Source organism: Hypanus sabinus, chromosome 26 (assembly GCF_030144855.1).
Source record: "Hypanus sabinus isolate sHypSab1 chromosome 26, sHypSab1.hap1, whole genome shotgun sequence".
Classification (NCBI taxonomy): domain Eukaryota; kingdom Metazoa; phylum Chordata; class Chondrichthyes; order Myliobatiformes; family Dasyatidae; genus Hypanus; species Hypanus sabinus.
In genome coordinates this window covers 33735351-33757531 of record NC_082731.1, presented here as the reverse complement: position 1 = coordinate 33757531, position 22181 = coordinate 33735351, and the positions used below count along the sequence as shown (strand labels likewise).

The following is a 22181-nucleotide window of genomic DNA, read 5'->3' as shown; positions in this document are numbered from 1 at the left end:
GAACGAGGGGTCACAGTTTAAGGATAAAGGGGAAGCCTTTTAGGACCGAGATGAGGAAAAACTTCTTCACACAGAGAGTGGTGAATCTGTGGAATTCTCTGCCACAGGAAACAGTTGAGGCCAGTTCATTGGCTATATTTAAGAGGAAGTTAGATATGGCCCTTGTGGCTAAAGGGATCGGGGGTATGGAGAGGAAGCAGGTACAGGGTTCTGAGTTGGATGATCAGCCATGATCATGCTGAATGGCGGTGCAGGCTCGAAGGGCCGAATGGCCTACTCCTGCACCTATTTTCTATGTTTCTATGGGATGGGGTAGATAAGTATTCGGATCGACAGAGACTGATTAGGGAAAGTCAATCTGACTTGTGTTCATGATAGGCCATGTCTAACCAAAGAGTTTTTCGAGGAAAGTTAATGAAGGCAAGGCAGTGGATGTTAACCACTTGGACTTCTGCAAGGCCTTTGACAAGGTGGGACGCAGGGGGATTGGTCAAGAAGTTTCAGTCGCTTGGCATTCAAGATGAGGTAGTAAATTGGATCAGACATTTGCTTTGTGGGAGAAGCCAGAGCATTGGTAATAGATGGTTGCTTCTCAGACTGCTGGTGTGCCGCAGCGATCAGTGCTGGGTTCGCTGTATGTCATCTATATCAATGATCTGGATGACAATGTGGTAAACTGCATCAGTAAATTTGTGGATGACACTAAGATTGGGGGTGGACAGCGAGGAAAACTATCAAAGTTGTAGTGAAATCTGGACCATTTGGTGAAACGGGCTGAAAAATGGAAGATGGAATTTAATGCAGATAAACGTGACATGAGGCCCAGTCAGAGTAGGTTGTACATGATGAGCGGTAGGGCACTGACGAGCGCTGTAGAACAGAGGGATCTAGGGATACAGATCCATAATTCCTTGAAAGTGGCGTCATAGGCAGATGGGGTTGTAAAGAAAACTTCAGGCACTCTGACAATAAATCAATGAATCGAGTGCAGGAGTGGAATGTTATGCCGAAATTGTGTACGACATTGGTGAAGCCTAATTTGGAGTATCGTGTGCAAATTTGGTCACCTACCCACAGATTAAAAGAGTTCAGAGACAATTCACAAGGGTGTTGCTAGGACTCAAGTAATAGGGAAAGGTTGAACAGGTTAGGTCTTTCGTCATTGGAGTGTAGAAGATTGAGGGGGGATTTGATAGAGGTATACAGAATTATGATGGGTATAGACAGCATACATGCAAACAGGCCTTTTTCCACTGAGGTCATGGGTTAAGGGTTAAAACTGAAACTAAACTAAAACTGAAAGTCCTGACGAAGGGTCTCGGCCCAAAACGTCGACAGCACTTCTCCCTGTAGATGCTGCCTGGCCTGCTGTGTTCCACCAGCATTTTGTGTGTGTTGTTGTTAACGTCGACAGCGCTTCTCCCTGTAGATGCTGCCTGGCCTGCTGTGTTCCACCAGCATTTTGTGTGTGTTGTTGTTAACGTCGACAGTGCTTCTCCCTATAGATGCTGCCTGGCCTGCTGTGTTCCACCAGCATTTTGTGTGTGTTGTTGTTAACGTCGACAGCGCTTCTCCCTGTAGATGCTGCCTGGCCTGCTGTGTTCCACCAGCATTTTGTGTGTGTTGTTGTTAACGTCGACAGTGCTTCTCCCTATAGATGCTGCCTGGCCTGCTGTGTTCCACCAGCATTTTGTGTGTGTTGTTGTTAACGTCGACAGCGCTTCTCCCTGTAGATGCTGCCTGGCCTGCTGTGTTCCACCAGCATTTTGTGTGTGTTGTTGTTAACGTCGACAGCGCTTCTCCCTATAGATGCTGCCTGGCCTGCTGTGTTCCACCAGCATTTTGTGTGTGTTGTTGTTAACGTCGACAGCGCTTCTCCCTGTAGATGCTGCCTGGCCCGCTGCGTTCCACCAGCATTTTGTGTGTGTTGTTGTTAACGTCGACAGTGCTTCTCCCTATAGATGCTGCCTGGCCTGCTGTGTTCCACCAGCATTTTGTGTGTGTTGTTGTTAACGTCGACAGCGCTTCTCCCTGTAGATGCTGCCTGGCCTGCTGCGTTCCACCAGCATTTTGTGTGTGTTGTTGTTAACGTCGACAGCGCTTCTCCCTGTAGATGCTGCCTGGCCTGCTGTGTTCCACCAGCATTTTGTGTGTGTTGTTGTTAACGTCGACAGTGCTTCTCCCTATAGATGCTGCCTGGCCTGCTGTGTTCCACCAGCATTTTGTGTGTGTTGTTGTTAACGTCGACAGCGCTTCTCCCTGTAGATGCTGCCTGGCCTGCTGTGTTCCACCAGCATTTTGTGTGTGTTGTTGTTAACGTCGACAGTGCTTCTCCCTATAGATGCTGCCTGGCCTGCTGTGTTCCACCAGCATTTTGTGTGTGTTGTTGTTAACGTCGACAGCGCTTCTCCCTGTAGATGCTGCCTGGCCTGCTGTGTTCCACCAGCATTTTGTGTGTGTTGTTGTTAACGTCGACAGCGCTTCTCCCTATAGATGCTGCCTGGCCTGCTGTGTTCCACCAGCATTTTGTGTGTGTTGTTGTTAACGTCGACAGCGCTTCTCCCTGTAGATGCTGCCTGGCCTGCTGCGTTCCACCAGCATTTTGTGTGTGTTGTTGTTAACGTCGACAGTGCTTCTCCCTATAGATGCTGCCTGGCCTGCTGTGTTCCACCAGCATTTTGTGTGTGTTGTTGTTAACGTCGACAGCGCTTCTCCCTGTAGATGCTGCCTGGCCTGCTGCGTTCCACCAGCATTTTGTGTGTGTTGTTGTTAACGTCGACAGCGCTTCTCCCTGTAGATGCTGCCTGGCCTGCTGTGTTCCACCAGCATTTTGTGTGCATTGCTTGAATTTCCAGCGTCTGCAGATTTCCTCGTGTTTGTCAGACATTGGAAGCTTCTTCTTGCCCCTCTGTCGTCTTTATCCCGGCCTCCATCCCCGATCTTGCCCACCCGCCACCACTTCCACACTTACTGTGTGTGCAACCCACAACTCTTACACCAACGTCGCAGTCTTCCCACGTCCTAATCCGACCTACGCGCTGGGGCAGCAAAAAGTTGCGCTGTACGTCCTGAGGCAGGGCTTCCTCTCGAAACATCAGCGATGCCTTTCTTCCCGCAAATGCTGCTCGGCCCACTGATTTCTTACCTGTTTGACCAATGCCCTCCTCGTCGCTCACTCCTATTGTACAAGGCTGGGACCATCTTGTTTTATTGCGCGCTGTGAGTGGTACTGGATATATTGAATGCCAACCCCTCTCCCACCCAATCACAGTCAACCTGACTGCCTTCCGATAAGCTGTCATGGCCAAAGGCCTTTGAAGTTTTTTAAAGATAAAGTGTAGTTTTATTTGTCACGTGTACGCACAGAAGCGTAGAGTGAAACGCGCCATTTGCATCATATCACATCAGCGAGGATGTACTGGGAGCAGCCCACTTTTCCAGTGCCAATGTAGCTTGACTTAACCCTGACTTGTCCGTCATTGGAACGTGGGAGGCAACCCGAGCACTCAAAGGAAACCTACATGGTCCCAGAGAGGACGTGCAAACTCCTTACGGGAGCAGCTGGAATCGAACCTTGATCCTACCGCTAGCATTACCCTAGAGTATCCATCGACTGCTTTTAAATGCCTCCACTCAACATTTGGAGACTGATCAACAATTGCTGCCGGGTCTTGAAGACCTGAGTTATACGGAAAGACTGAGTAGGTTAGGACTGTATTCTTTAGAACGTAGAAGATCAAAGGGAGATTTGATAACAGTATGTAAAATTATGAGGGGTATAGATAAGTTAAATACAAGCATGCTTTTTCTACTGAGGTTGAGTGGCACTACAACCAGAGGTCATGGGTTAAGGGTGAAAGGTGAGAAGTTTAAGGGAAACGTGTGAGGAAGCTTCTTCACTCAGAGGGTGGTGAGTGTGGGACAAGCTGCCAGCTCGATTTCAACATTTCAGAGACGTTTGAACAGGTACATGGATGGTAGGGCTATGGAGGGCTATAGTCCCCGGTGCAGGTTGATGGGAGTAGGCAGCTTAAATGGCTCCAGCATGGACTAGATGGGCCAAAGGGCCTGTTTCTATGCTGTACTTCTCTATGACTCTAAAAACATTTTTGATGTTCTTAGAAAGAAACTTGAGTACATGAGGTCATGTAGTTATAGAGTCGTGCAGCATGGAAACGAGCCCTTCAGCCCATCTAATCTATACTGACCATGGTGTCTTCCGGAGCTAGTCTCAATCGCCCAATCTGTCTCAATCTAAACTTCTCTATCTATGGTCATTATAATCATCATCATCATTATGTGCCGTGTCGTATGAAATAGATGATCATGGTCTCATGAACAAGATTGTTCTTGGCAATTTCTTTTCTACACAAGCAGTTTGCCATTGCCTTCTCCTGGGCAGCGCTTTTACAAGCCGGGTGACCCCAGCCATTATCAATACCCTTCAGCAACTGTCTGCCTGGCATCAGTGGTCACGTAACCAGGACTTGTGATGGGCACCAACTGCTCCCATGTCTTCATGTGCTCCCGATCAGGGGGCTGAGCAGGTGCTGCACCTCACCCAAGGGTGACCCGCGGGCTAGCGGAGGGAAGGAGCGCCTCACACCTCCTTCCGTAGAGACATATCTCCAACCCTCCGCCCTATATCTGTGGTACCTGTCCAATTCTAGAACTGAGTTGAGGAGGAATTTCTATAGCCAGAGGGTGGGCTTATCTAAAGCTGAGGTTGATAGGTTCTTCATTAGCAAGGGTGTCAAAGGTTGCAGTGAGAAGGCAGGAGAATCGGCTTGAAAGGAAAAATCTATCAGCCATGATGTTATGGTGGTGATTCAGAGGGCCGAACGGCCTTATTCTGTTCTTATGCCTCGTGGTCGTATTTTCTTAAGGCCTTTAAACGTTGTAACTGTGGCCATCTTTACCCATTCTTCTGGCAGCTCATTCCACATATCCAAAATGTTGCCCCTCAAGTAGCCTTTCACCTCTAGTTTTAGACTCCCCTTTGCCACCCAGCATGTCTGTGCCCCTAATGATTTGATGAACCTGCGGGAGGGTTTTCCAGGCAGGGGGCTCTCTCTGACGACGCTGTGTTTCTCTGCAGTTACGTGGTCCGAGTTCGAGCAGTAGTGATGACCCGTGACGACTCCAGCGGAGGATGGGTGCCCCTGGGTGGAGCAGGCCTCAGCCACGTCACCATTGGTCGGGCGGTGAGGTCGGACGCCAGTGGCCAGGGCGGCTTCCTGATCCGCGGTGAGCGCCTCCGTGACCAGGCGGTAAGTGGTCACGCGGCGGGCGGCCCTGACCTCGCCCCCACCCCCCCCCCCCGAGTGTCCCGGCTTTGACAGGGGACTCTGGCCAGTCCCACCCCGAGACACGCCTGACCGTTGGCCTCCCCGTATCGCAAGCCAAAGCCGGCGCCGGCCCCGTGCGGAAGCCACATTGCGATTGGTCAACTGGCCGAGGCCACGCCTCTGCCTCTCAAAAGGGGAGCAGTCGCTGGTGGAAGTTGTCTTGGGAGGTTGCCCGAGGCAGCGGTGAGGGGTGGGAACGTCAGATTTCAGCTTCTGTGGGGAAAGGGCCACCTCACTGGCTCTCTCTGGGTGCCCCCGGCATTCACGTAGCCGCTTCAGGACCTTAGCAGGGCAGATAAGGTCAGTGGGTGATACTTCGAGACCCAACAAGTGCATCATTCACCCATGGTCCATACACCCCCCCCCCCAGCCCCACCATCGCATTGCCACTGCAATCGCGCATGAACCCGCCAGGGACCACTGAAACGTCCACACACGCTACAAGGTACTGCTCCGTGACTTGCCCAACCCTCAGAGCACAGGGGCATTTGGCGAGCACCAGGCAGAAGGAGATGTTGTTAACCATTGTTGGCATGGCCGCCACAGAGTTCCCGAGGTGGACTACTCACACACAGCTCTGAAGGAACCCAGCAGGTCAGGCAGCATCCGCGGAGGGGAAAAAACAGTTGACCTTTCCGACATTTCCTTGCCTAGATTCTGCCTGACCTGCTGAGTTCCTCCTGAGCATTTTGTGTCGGTTGTTCAAGATTGCTAGCGTCTGCAGAATCTCACGTTCAAGTTGAAGTTGAACATCCATGTATACAGCCAGACAAAACAGTGTTCCTCCAGGACCAAGGTCCAAAGCACAAAACCAACAGTCATACACAGCACAAGGCATGTATAGCACATGTAGGATAGCAGTAAACATACAGTCACATGAAACACATGTGTATAGCCAAGTAACAACACACACTAAACGCTGGTGGAACGCAGCAGGCCAGGCAGCATCTATAGGGCGAAGCGCTGTCAACGTTTCGGGCTGAGACCCTTCATCAGGACTAACTGAAAGGAAAGATAGTGAGAGATTTGAAAGTAGTGGGGAGGAGGGGGAAATGCGAAATGATAGGAGAAGACCGGAGGGGGTGGGATGAAACTGAGAGCTGGAAAGGTGATTGGCGAAAGTGATATAGAGCTGGAGAAGGGGAAGGATCATGGGACGGGAGGCCTGGGGAGAAAGAAAGGAGGGGGGGGGGGAGCACCAGAGGGAGATGGCGAACAGGCAGAGTGATGGGCAGAGAGAGAGAAAAAAAACAAACAACTAAATATGTCAGGGATGGGGTAAGAAGGGGAGCACCCCTGTGCTCTGAGGGTTGGGCAAGTCACGGAGCAGTAGCTTGTAGCGTGTGTGGACGTTTCAGTGGTCCCCGGCGGGTTCATGCGCGATTGCAGTGGCAATGCGATGGTGGGGCTGGTGGGGGGGGATGTATATACCCAGCCGGTATATAAGGTGTTTTTTCTCCAACCTGAGTGTGTCTTCACCTTGACAGTAGAGGAGGCCATGGATAGACATATCAGAATGGGAATGGGACGTGGAATTAAAATGTGTGGCCACTGGGAGATCCTGCTTTCTCTGGCGGACAGAGTGTAGGTGTTCAGCGAAACAGTCTCTCAGTCTGCATCAGGTCCCGCCAATATATAAAAGGCCGCACCGGGAGCACCAGACGCAGTATACCACACTCACCGACTCACAGGTGAAGTGTGGCCTCACCTGGAAGGACTGTCTGGGGCCCTGAATGTTGGTGAGGGAGGAAGTGTAAGGGCAGGTGTAGCACTTGCTCCGCTTACAAGGATAAGTGCCAGGAGGGGGATCGGTGGGAAGGGATGGGGGGGGGGGAGACGTCCAAGTCAAGTCCCTGAGTGACATATCCTCTAAACTGATGGTGCAGTGGCAAGAACAACTTGTCAGCAGTCCACAGCTACATGCACGCACACGCGCAGGCAATCCGGCTTGTCTCCACCGAGCGAACACTGGAGAGCAGCACTGTCGGGAGAGGACCGACCTCCAGTCCAGCATGGACGTGCACCACACTACCTCCAGCGTCACCCCTCCTGGACGGCTGCAGCAGGCGAGCCCCCAGCGTGAGGCCTAGTCCTCACTACGACCGAGGCCACGCAGCTGCCCCGCCATCGGCCCCCACCCCAATAGACCTGTGCCTTCCCGCATCACAGGAACCCCCTTGCTGCGCCTCGTACAATACTGCAGCTGCCGCAAAGCTGAAAGAGAGTCCAGATGCTACCGGAAACACTTATCAGGCTGGGCAGCATCTGAAGGGGAGAAGAATAGTTAATGATGCAAGCAGATGTCTTTCGGCTGAAGATGTTGTAAGCATACTCGCCCTCTTGGCAGTCCCCTCTAAGTAACTCTCCCTCCTCTCGCAACAGCAGGAGCAAGTGGGCTGCAGGGGTGGGGGAGCAGAGGGCAGTTCGTCACTCTGGCTGACTCCAGGGAACGAGCGGTGAGCGGTGAGCTCCTGGGGCTGATTGAGGAAAGGGATGGTTCAGCGTTCCCCAGATCAAACTTACAGCCGAGCTCTGGTGTGGAGGATTTCGATAGGACAACGGATAGGGTAAGGTGGTACGCACAGATTGCCTGGGACGCTCCCAAGGATACCTGGGCATTCCTGGTACCCGGAGCATTGCCAGGAAGTCCTCGGCAGTTGGAATCAGAATCGGGCTTATTATCACCGATTTCTTCTTCTTCTCCCTTGAGTTTTTACGGCAGCTGGCATCCACACTGTTGCATTACTGCCACCTTCAGGATTTACCGTCCCTCATTGTCCATTCACTCGACTGCCTAAAGTCATCTTTCCAGTCCTTAAACTAAACAACCATTTCCTGCCCTGATCACTCTCCCCACATTCCAATAAACCTTTAACACTGTTCTCTACCAGTCCTATCTTGCGTAATTGTAGCATTTGTTGTCCTTCCTGTGCAAACTTCCTGCATGAAATAAGGATATGCTCGACTGTTTCAGTCTCCTGACATAGATTGCAAAAACCTGTTGACTGTTTATTTATGATGGCCAGACTACCATTAAGGTTGCTGTGCCCAATTCTCAGTCTACTTGTAATTACTTGCTCCTTTCGCTTTATTCCCCTACTCTTTCCCATTATCACTGATATATATGATGTGAAATTTGTGGTTTCCAATAGTAGTGCAGTGTAGAGACATTAAAATTACCAAAAATTACAAAATAAGTGTATAGTTTAAGAAGAATAGTGAGGTAGTGTTCATGGACCGTTCAGCTATTTGATGTTGGAAGGGGAGAAGCTGTTCCTAATGATTGTCTTTAGCTCCTCTACCTCCACCTTCATGACAGTAACGAGAAGAGATGGTGGCTGTCCTCAATGGTTGCTGTTTCTTCAGGCACAGCCTCCTGAAGGTATCCTTGACATTGGGAAGGCTTGTACCGGGGTTCTGGACTTCTCCGGAATTCCCGGATGCTTCCAGGGCTCGGGATCTCCATGCCAGGAGTTCCCTCGCCAGCTAGCCTTTCCTGTGTGCGGGCGGGGGTGAGAGCTGTGCCTAGGACCGGCACGGCGCAGCCGACGGAGAGTGCCTCAGCTCCCACATCAACATCCACCGGTTCAGAGGGAGCTGCTCTGAGGACTGGTCAGGGGGTGTGGGTGGGGGGGGGGGGGGGGGTTATCTTGATGCTACAGCCCCTCCGCCTTCCGGAAGGGTGGCGGAATCAAGAAAGGTCAGTGCCTCTGTTTCGCCCCTCTGATAGAACGGGGGGGGGGTGTTCTCCTGCCCTCCTGACCTTTGCCCTTGGCATGGTACCCTCTGGACCGGGAGCTGTGCACCTCGTCCAGCCAGCCGCGGCCTCCTCCAGGGCAGGAGGCTGGACGCGCTGCAGGGAGGATGGTTGGTGGCTAGCTTCAGCTTTGAGTGTGCGACCGTCGCCTCTTTCCACCTTCAGCTGAGACGGAGCCAGGCTGGAGGGGGAAGATATGGATGAGGAATCGTTTCCTCATTTTATTCAGCCATGGGGTGTGGCCATCACTTGCAGGTCAATATTTAATGGACAACATTGACTGGAGTAAGAAGATGACCCCCCCCCCCCCCCCACCCAGTGCCTTATTATTCTGATTTGATTTACTTTGAGACACAATATTTGTTAGGCCCTTGCGGCCTAACAAGCCTTTGCTGCCCAGTTACACACGTGTGGTCAATTCACCTACTAACCTTCGTTACTGTGCAAAAGTCTTAGCCGCATGTATATAGCTCGGGTGCCTAAGACTTTAGCGTAATACTGTACTGTCAACGTGGAGCGGAGAGCGAGTTTGTAGATCTGGCGGGAGCAAAGGAGGTCGGTAATGGCGAGGGTGGAATGCCGCAGGAGGTGGCAGAGAAGGAATGTCAGGGGCCGGGGGGCGCGGTGGTGGGACGGGTGCAGACAATTGATCATTGGTCAATTGAGACAATTGATTATTGATCATTGGTCTCTCTGTTGATTTCCGCTCCCTCCCCTTTTCCCAACCGTGATTCCCCTCTCCCTGCCCCCTTCCCACTCTCAGTCCACAGTAGAGACCCGTATCAGAATCAGGTTTATCATCACTCCATACGTCACAGAATTTGTCTTTATTTTGTGGTAGCAATACAGTGCAATACATAAAATTACTACAGTACCGTGCAAAAGTCTTAAGCACAAGCACGGGCAAAACTGCAGATAGTGGAAATCCGAGCAGAACACTCAAAGTGCTGGAGGAACTTCAGCGGGTCAGGCAGCATCCATGGAAAAGAGTGAACGGTTGACATTTCGGGCCAAGACCCTGAAAATAAGAAAGAAATGTTCCAGTCCTGATGAAGGGTCTTGGCCAAAACATTGACCACTTTTGCTTCTCTATAGACGCTGCCTGGCCTGCTGAGTTCCTCCAGCAGTTTGTGTGTGTTGCAAAGTTTTAGACCCCTGACAATATATATGTGCCAAAGGCTTCTCCACGGTACTGTATACGTGTTTGGGATGTGGGAGGAAACGAGAGCACCCGGAAGAAACCCACAGGAAAAACGTACAAGCTCTTGTCAGACAGCGGCAGAACTGAACCCCAGGTCAGCGTTATGCTAACTATTACATCATCGTAAGTTGTAAACTCTTTACAACTCATGATCATAGCATTATTATTTTTAATTTGCACTATTTCTTTGCCCGTTGGTCATCAGCCTTTTATATATTTATAGTTTTTCATAAGCTCTTACGGATTTCTTAACCGCAAACAAGAGAAAGTCTGCAAATGCAGGAAATCCAGAGCAACGCAACGCAACGCAACGCAACACACACACACACACACACACACACACACACACACACACCTGGAGGAGCTCAGCAGGCCAGGCAGCATTTTTCGGAAATGAATGAACAGTCAACGTTTCGGGCCGAGACCCTTCTTCAGGGCTGAGAGGGAAGGGGGAAGACGCCAGAATCAAAAAGGTGGGGGGGGGGGGGGGAAAGAGGCTAGTTGGAAGGTGATAGGTGAATCCGGGCCGGCCCGACACATCGACTGTTCACTCTTTTCTGTAGATGCTGCCTGGCCTGCTGAGTCCCTCCAGCATTTTGTGTGTGTGTTCTCTTGTATGTCTTGATTTTCCTGTCAATGCCTGCAAGAAAATTAATCTCAAGGTAGTATATGGTAACACAGAAGGTAATATGATAACAAATTTGACTTTGAATGCTGTTGGGGATCTCGACCCAGGGACGTTGAAGGACTGGTGATACATTTCCAAGAATGTGGATGACCAGGAGGGGACCATGTGGGTGGTTGTGCTCCCCTCTACCTGCTGCCCATGTGTTTTTCAGGGTCGGGGGAGAGGGGGGTGGTTTTAAGCTGTGGGTTTGGGAGGTGTCATCAGCGTAGCCTGCCACGTATTTGTAAAGGGTTTGCGCTGTGAAAGGGACGAGCGGTTAGGGTGGTAGGTGCCCGTGAGGGAGTAAGGGTGGTGCAGGGAGGGGAGCCACTTCCTCACAGCCCTGGTGACCCAAGTTTGAGCTTGACCTTTTGGGCGCTGACTAGGTGGAGTTTCAATGCTCTCCCTGTGACCACGCAGCTTTCCTCCAGGTGTTCCAGTTCTCACTCCTCCCCCCCCCCCCCACTAAAGATAAGCAGCTGTAAATTTCCCCCAGTGACTGGAAGGAATTAATCGACTAAGAGGAGAATCAGAGTAAATGAGTGTTTACTGAGGGTTAGCACAAACATGATGGGCCGATGGGCCTGTTCCTGTGCTGTTGGACTCCATGACTCTGAAATAACTCACAGCACCATGAAGAAGTACAGCCCAGAAACAGGCCCTTCAGCCCATCTAGTCAATGCTAAAGCCATTTAAACTGCCTGCACCGGGACCGTAGCCCCCATACCCCTACGATCCATGTACCGGTCCAAACTTCTCGAACATTGAAATCGAGCTCACACGCACAATTTACACTGGCAGCTTGTTCCACACTCTCCTGACTCTCTGAGTAAAGAAGTTTCCCCTCATATTCCCCTTAAACTTCTCACCTTTCACCCTTAACCCACGACCTCGGGCTGCAGTCTCACCTACCTCAGTGGAAAAAAAGCCTGCTCGAATTTACCCTGTGTTCTCCTCATAATTTTGTACACCTCTATCAAATCTCCCCTAAATCTTCTACGTTCTAAAGAATACGATCATAAACAGTTCAATCTTGCCTTACAACTCAGGTTGCTCAAGGTGCAGTTGGCTGGATGTCTCCTTAGTTAGCAGAAGGTCGGCGTTACCAGACCAGGTTCACGCGGGGCATTAGTGGGATTGACACAGTGTGCAGCTACCCTCTCTGCGATTCACCAGGCCGGGCAGTTCTATGAGCTAAAGGGAAGTCAATCCTGATATTGTCACGGTTCCTTGGATCGGGTTCAATATCATCTGAGTCAAGTACCAGAGGAAGCCTCAGAGTACAAGGACAGGGTATACAGCCAGCGGCTGGGGAATCTGTGCCGCAGATGGTTGTGGAGGCCAAGTCATTCAAAGCAGAGGTTGATAGGTTGTTGATCAGTCAGGGCATCAAAGGTTACGGGGAGAAGGCAGGAGAATGGGGTTGAGAGGGATAATAAATCGGCCATGATGGAATGGCGGAGCAGGCCCGACAGGCCGATTTGCCTAATTTTGCTCCTCTGTCTCGCGATCTTACGGTCAACCAGCTTGAAGCTACAGAGGCGCCAATCGATGCCAGCCTGGCATTTGAAGGAGCCCACCGGTCTTTTTGGCCCTTCCTCGTTCCCTCCGCCCCCCCCCCCCCACGGCCTCTCCATCCGCCGTTGCCCTCTGTGCCTCTTCTCTCCATCCCAATCTCCTCCCCTCCCCCGCCCCGATCGCCCCCCCACCCGGCGCAGTGCCAGCCGTCAGTGATCAGGGATTGACTCCCGCCGCTGCCCGTTCTCCCCGTGACCGCGTGGGCTTCCTCTGGACGCTCCGGCTCCTTCGCACGTTCCAAAGGCGGACGGGCTAGAGCTCGTCAATTGGTGCCAGAAGCCTGCTGACACTTGCCCGCAACACAATCCTCGGCCTGTCATTGAAGCATTTCACAATATTTTTAATGCTAATTTCCATATCTCTTTACAAAGATCTTTATTTTTATCCCATATTAGCGACTCAGGTGAAGAAAGCCAACTGGTAAGCTTGTCTTTATCAGTCGGGGCAATGAATAGTTCGAAGTACCATATACAACCCTGAGAAACATCAGAACATAAGCAACAGGAGCAGGAGTCGGCCATCCGGCCCGTCGAGCCTGCTCCGCCGTTCAATAAGATCATGGACTCATCTCCACCGACCTGCCTTAATTCCCCTACTATGCAAAAATTTATCCAACCTTGTCTTAAACATATTTACTGAGGTAGCCTCCACTGCTTCATTGGGCAGAGAATTCCACAGATTCACTGCTCACTGTGAAAAGCAGTTCCTCATCATCTCCATCCTAAATCTACTCTCCCGGATCTTGAGGCCCTGTCCCCTAGTTCCAGTCTCATCTACCAGTGGAAACAACATTCCTGCCTCTATATTACCTACCCCTTTCATAATTTTATATGTTTCTGTAAGATCTCCTCTCATTCTTCTGAATTCTGGAATAAACCTGGTGAGCCTCCTCTGCACCACCTCCAAACCCAGTACATTTTCTTGTGGGCCTACTCACCAGTTCTATAGAATAGTAACTATTACAGGATCAATGAAAGATCACCCAACTAGGGTTGAGAGTTGGGACATTGCTTGACACCAATAAGACATTGGTGAGACCATATTTGGAGCGTGGTGTACAGTTCTCGCTCTGGAAAGGGATGTCATTGTGCTGGAGAAGGTACAGAAGATGTTCGTGGGGGTATTTCAGGGACAGGAGGGCTTGAGAAACTAGGTAAGCCAGGTGAGAAGGAGGCTTTTCGATGTTTACAGAATCATGAGTCTGTGCATATATTTAAGGCGGAAGCTGATCGTTTCCTGATCGGTCAGGGCATCAAAGGATTTGGCGAAAAGGCAGGTGAATGGAGTCGAGTGGGATCCGGGTTCAGCCGTGATGGAATGGTGGAGTGGAATCGATGGGCTGAATGGCCTAATTCTGCTCCTATGTCTTATGAGGGGCATAAATAAAGTTGCTTTTCCAGAGTAGAGCCAACTAAAACTAGAGTGCACAGGTTTAAGGTGAAAGGGGACAGATGTGAAGGGTGAACCCCTTTGGTTGTGGGCAAAGGTGAGGAACCATCATTTCCTCTCAGGCCTGGTGGAAGGACCCTGGAGCTGCCCAAAAACCCTGGGATAACAATGCTACCGCTGGCACTGAAGGAAGAGGCAGAAAGTGTCTCCTTGGTCATGAACAACAGTAGGCACATCCACCAACCCAGAAAGCCCACAATCTTTGTCAAAGCTGGAGACCAACCACAGCCTCAGCCCGGACCACCAGCAGACTTGATCACCACAGCATCTGACTGGAAATCGATCTTAGCAAGGAATTAAAGTTCCCTGTCTTCACTCATCATCATCATCACTGAGGCCTGACTTGGCCATGCTGTCGGAAACCTCATGGTCAAACCGACAGTGCCTTGGGAAGACCAGACTGAGGCGGCATTTGAGCGTCAGAAGGACAAATACCAGGAGTTGGTAGAGCAGAGCCAGAGACAGGGGTGGAGGGCACGATACGAGCCTATAGGGCTCGGACGAAAAGGTTTCGCTGGCTGCTCGCCATACAGAACCTTCTCTCTCCTTGGCACTATGGGGGCTGCAAGAAGAAGAGCCACCAGGACCATCACAGGGACTGCTGAGCGAGCCTATAAATGGCTACGGACCAAGAGGTGTGACCCGTGGACCAATGTTGCTGGGACGCAAGCCAGGGCCTGATCACCTCCAGTTGGGTCGCCTGGGAGAGAGTCCCTGAGGTTGGAGGGCCCAGGTTACGTTGCTGGTGATGAGTCCCAATGTGTCTTGGCATCAGAAGATGCAACTATTTCATACAGAGAGAGAGAGAGAGAGTGTGTGTGTGTCGAAGAAGCTGATAGAGAAAATAGGAGAGATGGGAGCAGTTACTAAACTTCAAAGGCATTGGGACATATTCATGGAGGGGAGAGGTTAAAAGGCCAAATACAGGCAAATGGGACTCAGTGAGTAAGGCCCCTTGGCCAGCATGGATGAGTTAGGCCGAGTGGCCTGTTTCTGTGCTCTGTGACGCAGTGCCTTTATTGCCCCTCCTCATCCCGGTCACCTACCAGGTCACCATTCCCCCGTCTCCCTGAACCCCTATTATTTCGCCATCCCGTTACCACTCCGTTCCCCATGGTCTCTCCCTCACCTGTCCTTCGTCTGACCCCCTGCCCTGCTCTCCCCGTGGGTCCGAGTTTCACAACCAGCTTTGACTGCCCTCCGTTGGACAAGTACTTGAAATTTTTCCCAAGTGCCAGTTGAAATTCACGACTCAAGATGCGACCAGCGGCCTAGGCAAGGATGGTGAGGACTCAAGGATGTGGAAGCCATAGAAAGGGTGCAGAGGAGATTTACAAGTTTGTTGCCTGGATTGGGGAGCATGCCTTATGAGAATAGGTTGAGTGAACTCGGCCTTTTCTCCTTGCAGCAGCGGAGGATGAAGGGTGACCTGATAGAGGTGTACAAGATAATGAGGGGCATTGAGCGCATGGATAGTCAGACGCTTTTTCCCAGGGGAGTAGGTACAGAGGAGATGTCAGGGGTAAGTTTTTTTACTCAGAGAGTGGTGAGTGCGTGGGATGGGCTGCCGGCAACAGTGGTGGAGGCAGATACGAAAGGGTCTTTTAAGAGACTCCTGGACAGGCACTTGGAGCTCAGAAAAATAGAGGGTCATGGGTGACCCTAGTCATTTCTAAATTAAGTACCTGTCCAGTACAGCATTGTGGGCCGAAGGGCCTGCATTGTGCTGTGGGTTTTCTGTGTTCTATGTTTCTACCCGAGACTAGATCGAGGCACAATTTTGAGACTGACACGAGAACAGCGTTCTTGACTAGACTCTAGACGAGAACCCGAGTGAGACAAAAGTCCTGAACGCAGTCACCAACTGAACCCAAGCTGAGCTGACAGCTGAGCCACAAACCCGGGTCCAGATGCTCCTTATTAAAAATCCACAGCTTGGCACGAAAACTTGGCGGAGCGGGCCGGAATCTTTAAAGGGACCGCGCCAGCTATCCATTCTCCGGAGGATCGGAGCGTCTGGACCCTGGAGGCTCGCGCGGTCCAGTGCGTACCGTAACACAAGATTGATTCATGTCATTTCCAGTACACAAGGAGAATGAAATAATTGTCGCTCCGGATCAAATGCAGCACAAAAAAAACACAATAAGATAAAGAACACAATAAATATAACTACATAAGATAGCTTATATACATAGATTGATTGCATGACGCTAGGCACAGGAGTGTCTGTACATAAGGTGACTCTGGCAGGAAATGATAAAACAGTGGTGGTTAAGAGACGAATCAGCTGTTTGAACAGCATAATGGGGAGACAAAAATCACAAACCCAAAAGACTCTGCAGATGCTGGAAATCCGGAGAAACACACGCAAAAATTCTGGAGGGACTTGGCAGGTTGGGCAGCATCTGTGGAAAGGAACAAACAGTCGAAGTGTCGGGCCGGGAGCCTTCGTCAGGACTGGAAAGGAAAAGGGAAGAAGCCAGAATAAGAAGACAGGGAGAAGGGAGGGGGTACAAGCTGGCGAGTGATAGGTGGAACCAGGTGAGGGGGGAATGAAGAAGCTGGGAAGTGATAGGTTGGAAAAGGGCTGAAGAAGGAGGAGTCTTATTAATAGTAAGACTCTTGGCAGTGTGAAGGATCAGAGGGATAATGGGGTCCGAGTCCACAGGACACTCAAAACAGCTGAGCAGGTTGACTCTGTGGTTAAGAAAGCATATGGTGCATTGGCCTTCATCAATCATGGAATTGAATTTAGGAGCTGAGAGGTAATGTTGTAGCTATATAGGACCCTGGTCAGACCCCACTTGGAGTACTGTGCTCAGTTCTGGTCGACTCACTACAGGAAGGATGTGGAAGCCATAGAAAGGGTGCAGAGGAGATTTACAAGGATGTTGCCTGGATTGGGGAGCGTGCCTTATGAGAATAGGTTGAGTGAACTCGGCCTTTTCTCCTTGGAGTGACGGAGGATGAGAGGTGACCTGATAGAGGTGTACAAGATGATGAGAGGCATTGATCGTGTGGATAGTCAGAGGCTTTTTGCCAGGGCTGAAATGGTTGCCACAAGAGGACACAGGTTTAAGGTGCTGGGGAGTAGGTACAGAGGAGATGTCAGGGGTAAGTTTTTTTACTCAGAGAGTGGTGAGTGTGTGGAATGGGCTGCCGGCAACGGTGGTGGAGGCGGATACGATAGGGTCTTTTAAGAGGCTTTTAGATAGGTACATGGAGCTTGGAAAAATATTGGGCTATAGGTCAGCCTAGTAATTTTTAAGGTAAGGACATGTTCGGCACAACTTTGTGGGCCAAAGGGGCTGTATTGTGCTGTAGGTTTTCTATATTTCTATGAGTCCGATAGGGGAGGAGAGTGGACCATGGGAGAAAGGGAAGGGTGAGCGGCGGGCACCAGAAGGAGATGAGGGCAGGTGTGGACGATGGGGAGAAGAACAGAAAAGTGTCCTGAGTAAACAGTTCCAACACCCTTGTCCCCCACCCCCAAATCCAGCTCTTCCCTGCACTCACCATTTTCCACCTTCCTCCATTTCTTGAGGCGGAGAACGCGACTGACCAGAAATGAACCCAACAGCAGAACGGGTGCTTCCCCAACGGCGTGCGTATTTCGGCGAGGGCAGAGTTGGAACCCCCGACACGCCCAATTCCCAGGCACGGCTTCGCTCTACTGAGGTTTGAGAGGACTGACTGAGACGGGCCTCCTGTCCTCGCTGTTTCCTTCCCGTGCAGGTGATCCTGGAATGCCGCCTCAGGAGGGACCTTGTCTACAACAAGGTGAACCCCATCTTCCACCACTGGAAAGTGGACGAGGACAAATTCGGCCTCACGTTCCAGAGCCCCGCCGATGCAGTCAGCTTTGAGAGGAGCGTTGAGAGCGCCATCGAGGAACTGGCCGAAGGTAGGTGCTGGGTTCTGGGCATGTACTCGGCGGGCCAGGGGGCTGGTCCCCAGCTGTGTGTCTCCACAACTTTAGGAGTAGGCGCTGGCTTCCTGCAGTTGAGTGCCCCACAGGTTAATCTGCTGAACAATGAAAAACAGTCCACCCAGAATATCAGAATCAAAGTTCAAGAAAGTAAATATTTCAGAGTAAAGTTCAAAGTAAATTTTATCTAAGTACAGACATATCGCCATATACAACCCTGAGATTCATTTGCCTGTGGGCATACTCAGCAAATCTATAGAATAGTAACTATAACAGGATCAGTGAAAGATCAACCAGAGTGCAGAAGACAACAAACTGTGCAACTGCAAATAGAAATAACGAGAACATGAAATAACAAGATAATGAATCCTTAAAGTGAGATAATTGGTTTTGGGAACTTCTCAGTAGATGGGCAAGTGAGTGTAGTTATCCCTTTTGTGCAAGAGCCTGATGTTTGAGGGGAAGTAACTGTTCTTGAACCTGGTGTACAAGTCTTCAGGCTCTTGTACCTTCTACCTGTTGGCAGCAGCGAGAAGAGAGCGCGGCCTGAGTGGTGAGGATGATGGGTGCTGCTTTCCTTCGACAGTGTTTCATGTAGATGTGCTCAATGGTCGGGAGGGCTTTACCATATGGTGTTTGTTTTTGCTTTTGTAGCAGGACTGCATTGCAATATATGATAATAAAAACTATAAATTTCAATAAGAAGTATAAAAGAAATTTAAGTTAAATAAGTAGTGCAAAAGAGAGGGAAAAGATATTGAGGTGGTGTTGCTGAGGACCCAAGTTATGAGAAAAGATTGAAAAGGTTTGAACTTTATTCCTTAGAACATAAGGTTGAGAGGAAATTTGATAGAGCTGTACAAAATCAGAATCAGGGTTATTATCACCGGCATGGGATGTGAAATTTGTTAACAACAGCAATTCAATGCAATACATAATCTAGCAGAGAGAGAGAGAGAGAGAAAAATAATAATAAAATAAAACAATAATAAATAAACAAGTAACTCAATTAGGTATATTGAATAGATTATTAAAAAATGTGCAAAAAAATAGAAATACTGTATATTAAAATAAAGGAGGTAGTGTCCAAAGCTTCAACGTCCATTTAGGAACCGGATGGTAGGGGGAAGAAGCTGTTCCTGAATCACTGAGTGTGTGCCTTCAGACTCCTGTACCTCCTTCCTGATGGTAACAGTGAGAAAAGGGCACTGGAGGACCTTAATGATGGACGCTGCCTTTCTGAGACACCGCTCCCTGAAGATGTCCTGGGTACTTTGTAGGCTAGTGCCCAAGATGGAGCTGACCAGATTTACAACCCTCTGCAGTTTCTTTCAGTCCTGTGCAGTAGCCCCTCCATACCAGACAGTGATGCAGCCTGTCAGAATGCTCTCCACAGTACAACTATAGAAGTTTTTGAGTGTATTGTTGACATACCAAATCGCTTCAAACTCCTAATAAAGTATAGCCGCTGTCTTGCCTTCTTTATGACTACATCAATTATGAGGGGTCTAGATAGGGTAAATGCAAGCAGGCTTTTTCCACTGAGGTTGGGTGGGAATATAACCAGAGGTTAAAGGTAAAAGGTGAAATGTTTAAGGGGAACATGAAGGTAACGACATTAGGGAGACAAGCTGCCAGCACAAGTGGTGTACGTGAGGTCGATTTCAACGTTTAAGAGAAGTTTGGATAAGCACATGGATGGTAAGGGTACAGAGGGCTATAGTCAGGATGGGAGTAGGCAGATGAAATGGTTTTGGAGTGGACTAGATGGGCCGAAGGTCATGTGTATGGTTCAGGAAGCTAAAATCAAATGGAGCCCTTGAGGATGACGGAGAAGCTAGGAACGAACTCTTGAGGGAATTTAAGAAATTCCTTGGCAAGTAGGATTAAAGAGTATCCTGGGCGTTCAATACGTTCATCAAGAGCAAGGGGATCTCTAGGGAGCAAGTAGCACCACTCAAGGATAAGACAGAAGGAATATGTGCTTGGAAATGGAGGATGTGAGCAAGGCCCCAAATGAGAACGTTGCATCAGTATTTACCAAGGAGAGGGAGTGGAGGATGGTGAGGTCAGAGAGCAGCATGCCACTGTGCAAGGGTGTCTTGAGATAAATAGACAGTAGGTGCAGGAGTGGGCCATTCGGCCCTTCTAGCCAGCATCACCATTCACTGTGATCATGGCTGATCATACACAATCAGTACCCCGTTCCTGCCCTCTCCCCATATCCCTTGACCCCGCTATCTATAAGAGCTCTATCGAGCTCTCTCTCTTGAATGCATCCAGAGACTTAGCCTCCACTGCCTTCTGGGGCAGAGCATTCCACACATCCACCACTCTCTGGGTGAGTAAGTTTTTCCACATCTCTGTTCTAAATGGCCTACCCCTTATTCTTAAACTGTGCCCTCTAGTTCTGGACTCACCCATCAGCGGGAACATGCTTCCTGCCTCCAGCGTGTCCAATCCTTTAATAATCTTTCAATTAGATCACCTCTCATCCTTCTAAATTCCAGTGTTTACAAGCCCAGTCGCTCCAATCTTTCAACATATGACAGTCCTGCCATTCCGGGAATTAACCTCGTGAAACCTCCGCTGCACTCCCTCAATAGCAAGAATGTCCTTTCTCAAATTTGGAGCCCAAAACTGCACACAATACTCCAGGTGTGGTCTCACCAGGGCCCTGTACAGCTGCAGAAGGACTTCTTTACTCCTATACTCAATTCCTCTTGATATAAAGGCTAGCATGCCATTAGCTTTCTTCACTGCCTGCTGTACCTGCATGCTTGCTTTCAGTGACTAGATCACCTAGATCTCGTTGTAAAGAAGGTCGCACTGGGTCTCTTAAACAGCTCTAAGGTGAATAAGCCCCGAAGCCTAATGGAATGTATACCTAATTATTGAAAATGGCAAAGGGTGAGATTGCTGGGACCTTAAACAAGGTCATCATGTTGTGTGTGTTGATCTTTCTGTCCCATATAGCTACCGGCGAGATGCCAGAGGTAGGTAATGCTGTTCCATTATTCGAGGAGGGAAATACTGAATGGAAACGATAGGCCAGTGGATCTCATGTCAGCGGTAGGGAAGCTTTTGGACAGGATTGTTAGAACGTTAGACAGTCCAGCACAGGAACAGGCCCCTCAGCCCACAATGTTATGCTGAACCAATTAAAAAGTAAATCAAAAACTAACCCCTCCTACCTGCACAATCTCTGTGTCCCTCCATCTTCCTCACATTCATCTAAATGTCTCTTAAAAGCCTCTAATGTATTTGCCTCCACCACCACACCAGGCAACGCATTCCAGGCATCCAGCACTCTCTGAATAAAAAAACTTACCCCTCACACCCCCCGTTGAACCTACCCCCTCTCACCTTCAGTGCGTGCCCTCTGGATAGAGTTTATGAGCATTTGGAAAACTATGGCCTAATTGGGGACAGTCAGCGTAGCTTTCTGGAGGGCAAGTCGTGTCTCGCTGACTTGGTGGAGCTTTTCAAGGAGGCTGTGACGATGATTGATGAAGGTAGAGCTGTGGATGTTAGTAAGACATTGGGCAAAGTCTCTCATAAGAATCTCGTCCAGAAGATGAAGGTGCAAGGGATGCACGGTGACGTGCCCGTTTGGATCCAGAAATGGCTTACCCACAGAAGACAGAAGGAAGTGGTCGCTGGACTTATTTTGGCCGGAGGTCCGTGACTGGTGATTTGCTGCAGGGATCGATACTGAGACCTCTGTCGCTTGTGAGATGCCTAGCAAGTGATCCGGATGAAAATGTGAGGCCCCCATCGATCAGGGTCACCCATGGATGTTGTGTCCTTGCTGTCTCGATACTCAAGCCTGGGCTGTACGATATGGAGAGCAAGCAGCAAGCTCCCCCTCTCTCCACGCATCTGACGAACCCAAAGGAACTGCAGAGACCGATACAGTCTGATACCAGCAGCGTCGCAGGAGTTGCCGGTCAGCGTTGAACTCAACGTAGGACTTCCTCGGGGACTCCAGCTCCGGATTTGTCCTCAGAGTTTACTCCTAAAGCCTTCCCCATGAGTGGGTATGGCTGCAAGACAGTGGAGATTTGAGATCAGCTTTCCTTCTCCTAGATGAGCTGCCAACACAGCTGACGAGCCCCGTCTGCCCAAAATGACTGGTTTTAAGACCCCAGTAACCCGACTTTGCCCCTTCTCCTGTCGGTAGAAACAGTTCTGCCAGGCTTAGTAGCTAAGCCACACGTGAAGGCCGGGAGCTGGACTTGGTTGTCAGAGAC

At 50.0% G+C, this 22181-nt stretch overlaps 1 protein-coding gene across 1 annotated transcript in view; it reads left to right on the top strand.

Moving 5' to 3' along the window:
* The window catches only part of spred3 (sprouty related EVH1 domain containing 3), a 115494-nt gene that overhangs the window by 52569 nt on the left and 40744 nt on the right, over nucleotides 1-22181 (top strand). The window contains exons 2-3 of the mRNA XM_059951314.1: nucleotides 5099-5270; nucleotides 17736-17904. Of these exons, the coding sequence (XP_059807297.1) occupies nucleotides 5099-5270; nucleotides 17736-17904 (341 nt within the window). The remainder of the gene's footprint in view (nucleotides 1-5098; nucleotides 5271-17735; nucleotides 17905-22181) is intronic.